The 16,176-nt window shown below is 35.6% G+C and overlaps 1 protein-coding gene across 2 annotated transcripts in view; it reads left to right on the top strand.

Annotated features, from left to right (window-relative positions):
- Positions 1-16,176, top strand: part of FBXL17 (F-box and leucine rich repeat protein 17) — a 271,890-nt gene that overhangs the window by 242,030 nt on the left and 13,684 nt on the right. For both annotated transcript variants that reach the window (XM_015653083.3, XM_033520346.1), the window contains exon 8: positions 14,131-14,273. In XM_015653083.3, coding sequence (XP_015508569.1) covers positions 14,131-14,273 — 143 coding nt within the window. The remainder of the gene's footprint in view (positions 1-14,130; positions 14,274-16,176) is intronic.

Below are 16,176 nucleotides of genomic sequence, written 5' to 3'. Positions count from 1 at the left end.
CTTCCTCACAAAATACTCATAAACATTTTTTATCATTTATGGCAAATATGTATTTTATATTATTTTTTGACTGGCAGAAAGAAAATTTAATACTTTGTGCACCAAAAATTGTTGCTGCCATGTGAGCAAAAACTCTAATGAAAGCAAATGGCTGACACACAAACAGACCTTGTTATAGAACTGTGTAGCTCCCAGTATACAACTTTGGTTGACCTTATACTTGATCTACTGGTTATATCCCAATTTGCAAGCGAACAGTGTTTTTCGGTATTAAGGCATTCTGCTTTTTTGGAAAAGTAAACACCTGATTCAAAACTGGAGAATTTTTTTATCTTCTAAACGAATGTGGCCTAGATGCATGCCAATTCTTTTATCTAGGCCATTAAAATATTAATTATTACTTCTGTATTTCAGTTTTTAGTTTTCTTTTGAACAAGGTGTCAAGTTAATAATGAAGTTATTAGGTAAGCTATTGCATTCTTACATAATCATATAAAAGGGAAAAAACTTCCATGTTTATTGAAGTGTTTATGTTAAAGAGCCAAAAGGAAAATTAAAGCCTAATAACCAACTTGGATAAGTAGTTACTTTAGCATGGCTGTGCATTTTCACTCTGTTGAAACCATATTTATATCTTAAATTTGGCATTTTCTTAATGTGTAGTACTAATAATTAGACATGCTCTACTTGGCATAAACACTCCTGTATTTTCTGATCCAGTTAGATTTTGTTAGAGAGAAAAGGTTCTATTGTGCTAAACTGCTTTGCTGTAGAGAAGAAAATGGCCTTTATTTTTAAGGGAATGGATTAGATGCCTAAGTGTGAAGTACACTGGAGAAGTACTTAATAAAACAAGTATTTTTGAAGCCCTTAGGAACTAGCATTTTTTGTTTGCATTTCATCATGCTAATTATTGTTTAAAGAGTTCCTTAGGTGAATACACTTGGCTCATTTTATGAAGTTTCATTCTGTTCATTATACAGGACAGCTAATTAATGCTTGAAGTGTTATTATTCTAAGAGAGATTGTGTAACCATTCAGCTACAAACATCTTGCAGATGTACTGTAGGTATCAATATTTGACATTTTACTCTTTAAGGAATTACAGATAATTTATGGTTTTTCTCATCGAAACTCAGCTTTAGCTGTCATAGGAGAATAAACACAAATTATTTCAGATATTAAACAAGGAGGATCTTCAAAACGGGTTCTCTGAAAGTAGTTTCTTTTGTTATTTTTCAAGCCAACTTATGATGATTCACAGTATGGAACCTTTTTAAATTATCTTCATTTCTCCCTGTCAGCTGTGCTCACTCTCAGCATCCAGTTATATTGATTTGTATGAACAACCTCAGCTGCATTAGTCATAATGAAATTAATGGCAAGTTACATCACTTTTCTCTGACTGTGTTTTCCAAAGCAGAACAATATAACTGCATTGGAATGTATTAAATGGTATGTTAACAGACACAGAATCCTGTGTTAAAGTTAATTTATGTTGAGCTGTGGAGTGATACGTGCTGACAAAAACAGAAAAAATGCAAAATTGAGGCTGACAGTCTGTCCTTCCCTGATTGTATGGATTTGTTGCAGCACATGCCGTATGTAACTTCATGCTGTGATCTGAGACCTCAGCAACAATTGCCACAATAGGACACAGTCAGAGCAGTCTTGTCAGCCACTGCATCAAATCTTATTGTCCTTTTTGGATACCTTTTAGATCTCTAAAGATACTTTCAGTAATATACTTCAACTCAGCAATTTTAAGAAAAGCATTATATCAATCCCAGGCTTTGGTGAAGTAAAATAAATACATACAGATTATTTATAAAAAATGTGTTTCAATCTTACTTTATCTTATTTTACTTTAAAAATCACAAAGAGCCATCATCTTGACAATGGCTTAAACTCTGCTTTGGAAAGTATCTTTGTGATTTTACTAGGGATAACTGCACATCTGGAAGAGTAATGTGGACCTTGCATTAGCCCTCTTTTTGTCTTCTTCTCTGCATGTGAAGATTCATTTCTCCTTGACAAATTACAGTGCTTGCACTTCTGCTGATCACTGCAAAGCCTTTAACAGCAAATGCTATTCCCAGAGCTGCCTTAAACACAAATGTACTCAGGCATAATTAGATAAGAAGTCTTCACAAGTTTAGGGTTGTAAAGTAAATACTATCACTGCCTGTGCTCACATCATCTTGCCTGTATCCTTCCCCCTCCTGCTCAGCTAGGTTTTCTCCCTTCAATATTGTTTCCATTACACTTGAACTGTATGCGTTACTCTTGAACTAATTATCTCGGCTGATAACTGTCTTCAAAATGTTGTTCCTGGGAGAACACTGTTGTCCCAGAGCTGTAGCTGTCCATATGCTGTACCTTTTGAATCACAGAATTGTTTAGGTGGGGAGAAACCTTCAGAATCATTGACTCCAACCATGATGGCAGCAATCACTGTCAAGTCCACCTCTGATCCAAGTCCCTGAGTGCCACATCTACATGTTCTTTCAAATACCTCCAGGAATGGTGACTGCACTGTGCACCTTCTCCTGATGACTGACAACAGTTTTGGTGAAGAAAGTTTTCCCAGGATCAAATCTAAACTTCCCCTGTCTCACCTTGAGGCCATTTTCTCTCACACTGTTACTTATTACTTGGGGGAAGAGGCCAATGCTCACCTGGGGTCAGCATCCTCTCGGGGAATTGTAGAGGGCAGGAAAGCCTCACCTGAGCTGCCTTTTCTCCAGGCTGAACACTCCCAGCTCCCTCAGCTGCTCTTCATCTGGCTTGTGCTCCAGACTCTTCCCCACCTCCAGTGCCCTTCTCTGAACACCCTCCAGCACCTCAGTGTCCTTCTTGTAGTGAGGGGCCCAAAACTGAACACAGAATTTGAGGTGATGCCTGACTAGCTTTACATCTTCAGTGAAAGTTCCCAAATGTAGCAGTCATATTAGTGTTAGTTACACAGATAACAATTGATCGTTGATGAAAGAGTGAAAAACTAGTGTATGAAAATAGTCTAAAGAAAATTAAAGTATCTTAAAAGTAGGAAACAGTTGAAAGAGCAGTGATGGTGCACAGATCACAGACATAATTTTGTCTGAATGTTCTTTTTTCAGACTTGTTTTTTAATGCTATGGAAATGCCATAATGGTACATAATTCACATGACTAGGTAGTATCGACTGTTGCTGCTATTTTTCAGATTGCTTTTCTAATACAAGCCTAAGCATTTCTTCAGTATGTTATAGACTAATTTTGATCTTTCTACCGTGATCTAAAGTTGAATGGTTTCTCCTTTCTCTTTATGGACCTCTTGACTCTTCTCTCTTTGAAATAATAGCTTTCAAACTGTGGTTCTCAAGAATGTGGGAAGTAGCTGTTGGACTGGTATTAAACATACAGATCTTTTGCAGAGAAGTTTGATGATCAGGATGTGTGATGCTTTATCAGATATATTGAGGGTTTGCATTGGTTGGTTTCTTCACATTTCCAGCAGTTCACTGCACAGCCAAAATGTTACAGATGTACACATGGAAAGCATTCTACTATGTCTGATGAAAACTTTTTTATTACTATTCTCTATTTAGGAAAAAAAGAAAGACAGATAGTTAAAGGGGAAACATAATGTACCAGAGAATGATAATCTAGGCCTATAAAAAGTTTTAATAAAGACGTTAATATTTTATCATATCAAATATTCATGTATTTATGGGGACTATACAGTTATGTCTGTGTGTATATGTATAGGAATCTTCTTGTTTCACTTTTAAAATTTTTGTTCTTTTGTCTTTATTTATTTCAAAATCTATTCTATTTCACAAGATCACTCACTTTCTGTTCTCTCTAGCCCTTTCAAACATAGCTTTTGATAACATAATCCATAGTGTCTTGAAGTGCATAGTCATTTTTTCATTCTGTTCAGTGCTGTTCTGTCAAGCCCTTGCTCTGAGTTCCCAGGCATACCAGTGTAGAAGATTATACAATAACCCTAATCCCATTGCATGAACCCCAGTTTTCCAGTCTTCACTTGCAATATTGTAAGAAGACTGAGTAAGGAGGGTGAATATGAACTGGCTGGGTTAGAAAAAATAAATACATGATTCTTATGAATAATAACACAAATGGCATTGGGTTTATGTCTGAGATTTAAAAAAGTATTGCAATGACACTGAAGTGCATGAACAGCCTGTCTGGTTTAACACCTTATGCTCTGTGTTTTATTTGGGTGTATTGCCTGTTACATTTTGTGAAGTTGTTGCCTTTTACTTTTTGTGTGTTCTGGTGACCAGTCAAATATCTAACATTGTTGGGTATGGAACAGTTATACATCAGGAATTATACAATGAAATTCTAAACTTTCAGTAGCCATTTTTTTCCACTTTTAGATTGTGCACACAAAATTCTATTTTTGTAAATGGTTTTTATCTTCTAGTAAGTGTTTATTTGGTTCTTTTGTCTCAATTCGATTCAATTTTATGTACTGAAATTCTGTCTATTGTACTCTACTTGCTGCTAAGCTTATCAAAACTTAGGAGTTGTTACACTGAATCATGATTTAAGTAGTTATTGTTCTACCATCAAACCGTGTGAAATTCTTTAGTGCGTGACAGAAGTAACATGCTGTCATGCATTTTTCAGATGTTCTTCATCCTTCAGTCTTTTAATCTTTTTGATGTGTACCCTTTCAAATTGATGAATTTATGACTCCTCTTTAAAAGGGCAAAATGCATAATTCTGTTGTTCTTGAGCTTAGGACTTGTGTTTTCAACATTTTCTGTCTTTGGCAGAATGAGTACAGACCTCTGTCACAGATGTCATCCTTTGTCTCAGCAAGTATTTGCAGACCATCGAGCAGGCTTTTCAAAGTCACTGTTTATTAATCAGAAGAATACAGTAGCTAGATTCCTTAGGAGAGAAAGACAAAGGTAAATGTACAAAAGGGTGTGTTCCCACATCATTTAGGATTACTTTCTGTCATTCTCCAAAGAGGCGCACTCTAATCTTGCCTGATCTCACAATTGAATGGGCTAAACCGTTAAATTCCCTCTCTGGGAAAGCATCTCTAGTCTTTACCCCCCCCCCAAAATCTCATGTGACTAAGAGCTAAAGTAGATTTCTTTTTTGACAACAGCATCTCTACATCCTGATTTTTTATTTCTTCTGTGAAATTTGGCCTTGACAAACTTAACTCGTTCACCAGAATAGACTGTTAATAAGTGATTTTGTATTTTGAATTATAGAAGTGTATTACATATGTATAATTACATATGTATTATTATCTAATAGTCTAAAACTGTCTGTTAATTAATACATATTTACTTAGTGATACAAAGTGATTTTTCTAGCTTCTGCCACTTTATTATCTTAAGCTGTTCCAGCAAAGCATTAAATGATCTTTACATCTGTCCATGTTTGATGCTCTGCCTTCTGTGACTGTATCTATAGCTCCTGGAGTACTCCAAGGTATGGCTTTTTAGAAGCATTCACAGAAGTTTAGGAGCACTGCATACACCAGTTATCCAAACAATTCAGGATTTCAAAACAGGTTGTTACTTTCCTATCTCTCTAGGTTAATGCATTACATATACCTCAAATCATTCAGGCTTACAGATCAGGCTTTTCACTGTCCTTCAAAAATGGCTGTTGTATATAAATGCTACTAAGCTACTGCATTCAACAGCAGCTTGGAGTTACAGCTCTAAGAGGTTAGGTACATGTGGTTTAAATAAGCCCAAGCCACATTATTTGTTCTGAAAAGACAGTATTTAAATTTCTTTGTTCTGATTAAAAGGGTTCAGTTAATTTTTGGTGTCTTTGTTAATGTGACCAAAAAAAAAATGTTTCTGTCTGTAGACTGGAAGAAGTAATTTTAAGAGTCCATAGCACCTCTTCTCAATACCCTTCTGATGTAAAAAAGAAAAAATAAATTATTTACATATCTCTGTCCACAGAGTCAGTTGTCTCATGACAGAAAGGCAATCAGACTGACAAGGCTTGGTTTGCACTTGCTACATCAGTGCTGCCTGTTCCCAGTCATCTTTCTGTCCTTAAGATGTGACTTCCAGGAAAATTGGCTCCATGATTTTCTTGGGTATTGAAGCCAGGCTTAGTGCCTTCCACTGATAATCAGACTATGTGTGTGACAATGATGGAAATTACTTCAGTGCAAAGTAACGCAAAGAAAATGAGTTAGTGTCCCCAGGAAAGTGAAAATTGAGCTGGTATATAACAGCTTGGTCCATAGGGGCTATTTTATCTTAAGACCTCGGGGTTAAAAGCAGCAACTCCAACCACTTTTGCAATCCATTTCTGAAACGGTTATTTTTTAATATTTTTATAAGAGGCCTGCAGTCAGGACAGAAGTAAATATGCTGCATGCCTTTCAGTTTGTAGTACTAAGGTCCTTTTGCATCCTTTTATTGAAGGTTTGGGTGGGGGGATGCTTTGTTTTGATTTGCTTTTTGCTGTTGGTATGCATTGAGTATAAGATACTGGAATGGCTAAAAAGTCACAGAGCTATGTTCAGGATTAATAGATTTAATTTAGACTGAGATGTATTTATGAATGTATTTATGTATTTAATTCATTGTTGTCAATGTTGTTTTTTTTCTTGAGAGACCTGTATAAAACATAATAAACCATTTTCTAGGGCCGTCCATAGATTAGCTTTGTTCTTAGAATGGACTTTTGGGGAAACAGGTGCTTAATAGTTGCATCTTTAATGATAATTTTGAAAGATCATTCTCTTCTGAATTTTCGATATAATTTCTAGTTTCGGGGAAAGCTTTGCTTACACTGTAGGATAACAAGTAGTAACCTTTTTACTAATGTTTATGAATTGTACATACTTCTATACTTTTACTAATGTTTATGAATTGTACATACTTTTATACTTTTACTAATGTTTATGAATTGTACATACTTTTATTACACCAAATATCCAAGGTAAAGAATAAAGCAAGGAATAAGATGAGTTTTACTTGGGAAGTCATAGCCTCGTAAGTGCCTTGTGTTTCATGGAGTTTTATCTGTAGGATAAGTTGGTTAGCAATTGCCCATTCTCTTTGTATCAGTTAATTAAGCTGGCATTGAGTACCACAATGTATACTCTACCAACTTAATGGTAACCATATACCACAACCGTAGACCATAGCCAAGTAACTGTATACATACTACGCACACACACACACATATATATATATATATACATGCCCGTTATTTCTGTGACTCTCAAAGAAAAAATACTTACCTGTAATAAATATATTTTATATAAAAATATAAAATAAATTCCTTTTTCTGCATGAGAGGTGTCTCTATCATCTTTCCTCTTACATGTGGTCTTTTCAGTCCCTGGGACTTTATTGCCTCCAGGGATTTTCCTTACAGTTCTTTAATTTAACAAATTGAATTCTTTAATTAACAAATTAAAGTATTTAACAAATACTTTAAACAATGAGGTTTTATTTTTTAAACCAGAACCAGAAATATATAAATTTATGTGTTACCATTTTCAAACGGCTTCTTTTTTTTTAAACTTACAGTAGTATCCCTAGTTGAGTGGTTTGCCACCATACTCACAAATTAAGGTCAAAATATTATTTCTGGGAGAAGAGATTTAACCAGACTTTCCAAACTCTTAGAGAAGGAGAGGGTTGCTCAAGGGGTACAGTCTGTCTCCATTTCCTTGAGACATCTGGTTAGATTGGTTTCCCCTTGTGGTCGTGCCACTCTATCTTTCCGCATTTTATTGCAGTCCCATTCTTCATTCTCAAGAAATGTTGCCCGAGCTATTTATGCACAAAGGTTCAACAGTAAAATTATCACAGGAGACCTCAAGCAGCCTGAGGCAGATGAAGACAGAGGAGAAAAAACCAAATACACCAAGTATGTTAAAATGCAGGTTGGCCATGCTGAGAGGTGTTACAGTAGTCCACTGGGAAAACTTTTGAGGTTGGGCAACTTTGTTTCTAAAGGTCTCTAGGATTTGCAAAAGATGAAATATGTACTTGTTCACATACCTTTCTGAGTTTTGTGAGCATGTGCTATAAATATTAAAACACCAGTAGTGTAAAATATTTTTGAAATGAACAGTGACCAATCTCCCTTTTGCATCACTTCTGTACCATAGGGAAAGGATTTGCTTGCTCCCCATATGCCTGTTGGATGGACATACTGTATGGGAATTTAGTTAGGGAATAAAGATTGATATTTGATTATGAGAACAGTGAATTTCAGGGCTATGTCCTCTCTTTATGTTTTTCCTTTAATTTCAAGGGAACTGCAGTGAAAACCAGGAATGTACTGAAGTGCATGACTGTAAATGGAATTGGCTGAGTTTCCTGGTAGAAGGCCAGTTTTTGTACAGATTCTGTCTCTCTTGCCTTGTTATTTCCTGGTGCCACTGAAATGTAGCTGTTATGAGAGGTCTTGATTATAAAGGAACTGAAAACCATGTCGTACTGCATGTTAGCTGGATGTGCAAAAGCCTGAGCAGAATTAGAGTTTTTACTAGAAAACAAGCACAAACTGGAGTTTGATACATCCATGGTAGCCTTTATTTGCTACAAGATGAACTACAGTGCTTGATGCATGACTGATGTTAGGATATGATGAACAAACATTCATTTAATTATCAAAATACCCTTACGGTTTCAAAACAGAAATAAATGAATTGCACAAAAAATTGTATCATGCAGTGAGTCTTTCATTTGAGGGATAAGCAATATGAATTGTGAGCTACGATATCTGCTGGGTGAGTAAGGTAGTGGAGAGCTCAAGCAGTGATTTCTTCAACTGCTGTGCATGGTTGCAGCAGCTAAACAGCTTTTGACACATGGAAATGGAATTAGGCATGTCCTGCCTCTCTGCACATAACAGATTAGCGAAACTGCAGGACTTGTGTAATTTGCATGGCAGACAACCACCAACTTCATCAGTGCAGGGGCTGAACATACACAGTTATCATGGGCAAAATTATCGAGTTTTTTTCTTATGCCATCAGGATATGCTCTGGAGAATAAAACTCAGTTGCCCTAATTTAAGTTTTTACAGGCATGCATTTGTAAAGAAAAGCCTTTCCTGTGTATAAGGAATATTTGATCTGTTCTATACCATAGGGACTGTTATTGGCATATATAAGTTAAGGTTTCCATTTGTAGATATAATAATATATTAAAATCAGTTAGCAGTGTATTGTCTGTATTCAACAGTATTTTACAATTGTCAAGTGTTTGTGTCTAATTGCAAGCTAATTTTTAAGTTCTTTTCCACAAATTACTGGAAATGAAATATCAGACTAATTTTTGTGACTGTTAAAACTTCAGTGCATTCAGATGTTTATAATTTACCTGCAGGATTTTTATCTTTCTCTTTGTTTCTAGTTCAATAGGACAACATAAATAAAATATAGAAAAAACATTATAGGTTGCCTATTTTTGGTCTGTCTTATAGAACATTTTCTTCTCTCTTCAGATCTTTTTTTACTCATATTTTCAATAACTCAGGCAAATGAGAATAACTAAACCATTTTTTTAACACCTGAATGTATTGGTTTCTATGCAATTTTATATTTATTACATCTGCTTATTGCAGTTTTAACTCTCATAAGGTTCTAAAGTTTTTTTATAAATTAGGCTCCCCAGGAGTTAATAGATAACTGTCAAAGCCACCTTAATAACTTTTGGCTATATAATAAACTAAAAGATACAATATTTTATTTTGTATAATTTATGTTTTATGTAGGTATTAGTAGATTAATATTAATTATATGTATATATTACATAATGTATACATATAAAAATAAAAACATAACACCAAGTTCTGTAAAATGCTATTGCTTGGTAATCCTTGGTTGATTGATTTGTCCTCTGTGAAACCTTTAGAGACTGGAAATTTTAAATTCTATTTCTTACACATATAAATCCTTTTGACATTAATAAAATAAATAAATGCAAAAATTATTTTTGCATGGATGCATATATGTGTATAATACCCCGGTGTAAGGATTATATCAATTATAATTAATTTTTAAAAGCATTTTTGTCCAGGCCTTACTGAAGGTTGACTAAATGCAGTGCCTTGTACATTTGCATTTTAGGTAATAACAGGAAGAAAAAAAGCAATGCAGTTAAGCCTTACAGAGGTTTATTTTCAGTTAAATTGAAATAGCATTTATTGATCAAGGAAGCACTCTACAGCATAGTAGATGTATGTCATTAAAAAATATCTTTAATTTGCTTTAATTGTGTTCAAATACACGAGATTTCCAAACAGTTGTATTTGGTAATATTATGTAAAACCTTGGGGTATTTGTTTCCAGACATAAAAATTAAATTAGGAGTAGGCCAAATATCGCTTTCTTATACCAAAGATATGTATGTTATTTTTTCTGCTGTAGCAACCTTAGACTTGATGACAACACCCACACAGCAGTCTGGTTTCACAGGTTATGCACAGCTGAACAGAGACCTTTCCTCTGACAGACATTCCTGTCTGTTGTAGCAGATGCATTTACATGTGTCAGTTTAACTTAATCAGTTTAAAATAAAGGGAGATTAAATTACAATTTGCTCTTAGTGGTAGTGCAGTAAGGATGAAATTTGTTTGGTTTTCTCACCTATTCCAGCTGATCATCTAAAAGACGTTTCCCTTTGCTACAAACCTGGTCCTTTCAGCTTCTCAGCTACAACCAAGTACTGCTAGAACCAGAAAACAGTTTTGCTTGCTACAGCTCAAGGCTGTAGGGGTGATTTTCTAATTCCAGTTGGCGACATTACACTTTATCTTCTGCAGTCGGAGCTGTACATCAGTTGATTTCCATTCCACAAACCTTGCACAGGAAGAAGAAATATGATATCTTGCTTTTGCCAAAATAAATGGGAGTATAAAAAGGAGGAAAAAAAATTGGATGCCTTGTTAAATATTCAATGAAAAGAGAAGTTCATATGTCAAAGCCAACATCTTCAAGCTACACGGAGGATTTTTGTGTATCCTTCTCTACTTAATTTCAGAGTGTCAGGTTCTTCCCTTTGATCACCGACCATGTTTTTAAGCCTGGCTGTCATTAGTGTTGAAACACACTCTTGGCTATTCACTGCTGATTGTGCTACAATTCACAAGTCACAGAATCCAAACTTAGTTTTGTAAGGATTTTGCTTGTTTCCTTGTTAAATTACTGCCAGACTTTTGAAGAATAGCAGTGTATTCTGATTATTGTAGGCAAGTGCATGGAGGAAGAAAAGCTTTTGAGCAACGCAACCATTTTTTTAGCTGAAACTTGTGGCTTAAAGTATTTTGCTCATACAAAAAGGAGAAGTGTGTGTACTCAGTAAAAGAACTTGAGGATGAAATAGCCAAGCTCCTAGCTGCACTGTGTAATCCTTCACTTAAACCTGCCTGACTACCACAGGATTGCCTTGCAGAAGTATTTCAAAAAAATGTTTCAGGAAGGATCAGAAAAATATTAACTGATAAATCTGGCATCTCTATAAGGCGAATTAGTTATAATATGGAATGCAGTTAGTGAACATGTGAATAAAATACAGCATGTACAGGAAGAATTGACAAAGCTTTTGTTAAGAGAGGTTGTGCTTCAGTGCTTTGAAGAAGTCTGGAAGCAATAAAGAAGTCCTGGTCAATACAGTCTTTTGGGATTTCTAGGCAGCATTTCCCACAAGGGAAGGTGATTTTTGAAAGAGGAGAGAATCCTGAACTGCACGATTCCTTGCCACAGGACGTTATGAATGTTATGTTTTGTGGGCTACAAGACTGATCAGTTGAACTTATCAGAGTACAGAGGCATAAACCCCAGTTTAGAAAATCCCTGGTCACATTTTTCATGTGAGGAAAGTGAAAGCATTGTTACATTTTCACCAGTTCTCACAGCCTTTCTTTATCTCCCACTGCTGAATGCTGATAGAAACTGAATAGTGTGTCTTTTCTCTAACCCTGAGTGTTCTTGTAAGGGTGTAATTGCACACATGGAAATTTCCAGAAAATATGGTCACTGGAGTTTTCAAATGGTGTACCTTCTGGGTTTGATAGATGAGCTGTAGTGGTATATGACTTCAGTATGACATTGTACACTCTTGTCAAAATATTTGGTTTTCCAGAGAGATGTCTGCTAATCTGGGGACAGATTTTGTCTGTGTGTTCTAGTGGTCTTTAATGGCACTTCCATGAAAGTATTCTCTGTTGATTTTCTTCTCTTTGTCAGTTTTACATGAAGCATTTAAAATAGTAAAATATGGTCGCAACTTTACAAACAGTGGCAAAATATGAATCAAATGAACTTAGATTATTCCAATGTAGTGAAAGTCTTTCAGTATTTTTTGTGCTACTTCATGCCTGTAGCATTTTGTGTGGAGGTACAATAACCTATAATTACTATACCTTTTTCTATTGAAAAATGTATGCAGAAAGTTTCCGATTATCTATACCTTTTATTACAGTGATACTTTAAAAGGTTTCTAAAAAAAAAGTACAAAGATTATTTTCTGATATATATATACATATTTATATTTTGCAAAATTAGGACTTTCAAGAGATGTGCTGAAAAAAGACCAGGAAGTTGGTTTTGTCCTACAAATATCAGTGAAACCATAATAAAACTACTAATAGGTGCTCTTATCATACATTCAGTATGTCAGTAACAAAATTCAGTTACTGTTGTCCATCTTGCAAAACTGCAACAAGAAAGAAATTATGCACTACTTCCCCTTCCACAGCTTCTGAGAATGTTTCTGGCCTCTTTTGGCTCATTTTGTTTGCTAATCTAGTCCACCTAAATATTTATAAATAATCCAAATATGCTCACTGCTGTACACCATCAATACAATTCTTTGCAGAACCACTGGAAGGTGAGGTGAGTTTCCTTCTCTTCTTCTGGATCTCAGTTACATGCTGATTAGCTGAGATTGTTATCTTGTATATCAAGAGCTACCAGCTCTTTGTAATTTCTCTATTTTTTCTTTTTATTTTTTTTTTATTTTTTCCCTCTGACACTTGGGAATGTAGCATGAACAGAACAGCCCCATAGCTACTGAAAATCAACTCTTTAAAGATACATGCATTACTTGGAATAAGTCACTCCTTCATCTTCCTTTTTGACAGCTGCCTTATAACTGGAGTTAAAAACTGTGAACATCCTACCCCTTGATTGTATGCAGGTGGCTGACTTCTACACTAGAAACCTTGCCTTTTTTCTTAAACTGAGATTTTAGCTGCTAAAATTTCTGTTAATAAAACTCAGCTTGACTTCCTGAGTCCATATTTCTGAAAAGTGCTATAGTCCATGGTGACCAGGGTGCCAGTGATTTGTATCTTTTGTGTCATTGTCATGTCATGACAAAACCTTCCCAGACAGTTCAGATCCCTTGTGGTTTCTCCTGCATACCTTTTTTCAGCCCATTCAGAACTTCCAGATCCTCTTTCTTTTCCTTTAATAAAGGTTCAATTTTTTCTTTGATTAAAAAAAAAGGTCTGATGACCTTTTTAACTCTTTCTTTACTTTTTACTGGAAAAGTGTTTCTGCAGAAAACATGAAAGTGAGACACACCATTGTTCTTGCATCACTGATATGAACAACAACAACAAAAAAGCAATTTTAGAATATAATTATAGAATGTGACATGAGATTTCCTGCAGGGTTTTCTAAAACCATGTTTTATCGACTCACAGAATGTCCTGTTAATCTCAGTGCTGTTTTCATAGTATTATTTTCCTGGGAAAAAAAGTGTTAGTAGTATAAAGTCAGTTATTTTCTCAGAAGAGCAAGATAGAATTGGTTTTATTCTGTATTTATTTCAATTTCATTAATTGATCTTTGATTCTTCTGAAAAAAGTAATTAAAAGAATTTGTATAGAATATGCCTGCTAATTGGTCTGTTTATCTTGATGGAAAAATATAGAGGAAAATATGTTTATCTGTGTGTTTTTATGTGTTTGCTCATGTATGTACTCCTAATTTGAAGAGACGGATTTCACGTAGTTCAGAATTATGAAATATGTCATTTACAAAGTGCATGGCAGCTGCTTTTCAAAACTCAGTCTCAGCATTACTCAGTGTGTGCGTGGAGCTGAGGTTGCCATCTGCAGAGCTGTGTATTTCATGTCTTTCATATCTTTCCAGCTCTGATAGCCATTGGGAGGTACAGCATGACAATAGAGACAGTTGATGTTGGATGGTGCAAAGAGATCACGGACCGTGGAGCCACCCAGATTGCTCAGCGCAGCAAATCGCTCCGATACTTGGGACTGATGAGATGTGATCAGGTAAGGAGCCTTTTTCTGTGTGTGAGTGTTCCTGTGTGTGGGAGGGAGGGAGGGAGGCAGCCGGGTTTATGTTTTTCTGAACAAAAATGTTTAGTATTCACTACTGTGGCAACTGTTCTGCTGTGCTGTGTTCACATAAGCAGCTCAAAAGGCACCCAGAGGACTAGAAGGAGCATTATAAATGTTTGCTGACGTAGATTTTCAAAATACACCCGTAGGTTACACTCACAGCCTGAGGTGCTCACAGAAGTTTTTTGTAAAATCTGCCCTCTGACAGTTTTGGATATTTTTTGTCTGAAAGTGGTTGGTATGTCATGCTGTAACTGTGACAGGCTACTTTGTTTCTTGAAGAGAAAGGGGGAAAAAAAAGTCTTTAGTGTTACTTCAAGAGTGATTTATTGATTTTCTATATATATCCGTGCCCTTGATCATATATCATGGTTTTGAAAACAGAAGGACAGAGATTTGAATAAAACCATAATACTAAAAAGAGAAAAAAAATATTGAGTTTCCTACTGTGTAGCTTTATGCTTGTAGTAAGAATGTCTCTAAGTTTCAGCACTTTATCATTAGAAGAAAAGAGGAAAAGGCAGTCCATCTCCACTTCACCCTGTATATAGCCTTCAGAAATCATGTTCCTGTTTAGGAGATCAAGAGGTCCGGGAACACAGCAGAAATAGCTAAAAGAAAAGTCACTGGAGGTCCAGAGTCTCTGACCTCAAGTCTTCACATAACCCTACAGGGATTGTTTCTTTTCCAGCCATCGTCAACAAAATGTCTGGCTTGTGATGCCCATCATAAGCATCTCTCAGTCTTGTGGATATCTGATTGGATACACCCTATGGAAAAACAGGTTTTAGTCTAAGAAACTTCATGCTCCAAACCATTACCTTGCATCCTTCACAGTGCACTCCAGAAGACAGTGACAAAACCCACTGTTTCAAATGGCAAGGAATAATAATGTCCAGGTCAGTGGTAAAGTTAGAAACAGCACTTTGCAAAGCCAGTTTTTTTTATGCAGTTTCCAGTTTGTGAGGAGGTTGAGCACTTTGGAAGAATTGTTCTGCCTAACAAAGCTGAGTCCACTTAATCTCCTAAACATTAGTGTTTTATAAGAGCCAACAGACAAAAAGAGTGTGTGAATCTCTGATGGATTGTGCTAAGATTACGTACTTAGAGAATGTTAAAAGGGTAACAGCTTGACCTCAGGAACTAGATCTGACCAGGAATCATCTAACCACTCCTGCACATGTGAATTATTTTGTGAATTCAGCTAATGTTGAAAAATCAACAAGGCTCTAATAAGTGCAATAATTTTATCCTGTCTTCAACTGCTATAGAAAATCAATTATCTTGATGCTGAAAACAAGCTTTACTGTCTCATAAGTTAAACTATATGTAATTTTTGTAGACATGTACTACAGTCTGTATTCCTCTAATTGCTGGTAAATGCTTTTCTAGTTCTTTAGACAAGTATACAACATCTTTTGTGTTTTGAAAGTCAACTGCTAAAAGGAAAAAAAAAAATATTACTTAAGAAAGCTTCAGAAAAGCACTGTTGACTGTGTTCCTGCAAGTGTGTGTGTGCATCTGCAAGTATTCAAAGTATGGTAGATAAATGATCTTAAGAAATTCCTAAATGCTGTTACAGTGAAGAGTGTAGTAGTGGGACTACCACTGGGAATATTTTCTTGTTTGCAAAGCCTTGATGGGAAGAATAGCTCCACAGACAGAATGAAGTAAGTATCCTTGACTTAAGGGACTTTTGGCAGCTAGAAGATGCCAACTCCCTTTTTCCACTGCAAACGAACAGAGAAATTACTGAACAAAATTGTGTTCTCAACTGTCTTTCCCCAATATCATGCAGAACTAATTTTTTCCAGTGGCTGCTCTATTAAATTAA

The sequence above is a fragment of the Parus major genome, chromosome Z, assembly GCF_001522545.3.
Source record: "Parus major isolate Abel chromosome Z, Parus_major1.1, whole genome shotgun sequence".
In the NCBI taxonomy this organism is placed as follows: domain Eukaryota; kingdom Metazoa; phylum Chordata; class Aves; order Passeriformes; family Paridae; genus Parus; species Parus major.
Note: the sequence above shows the minus strand (reverse complement) of the source record. Positions and strands in the feature narration are given on the sequence as shown.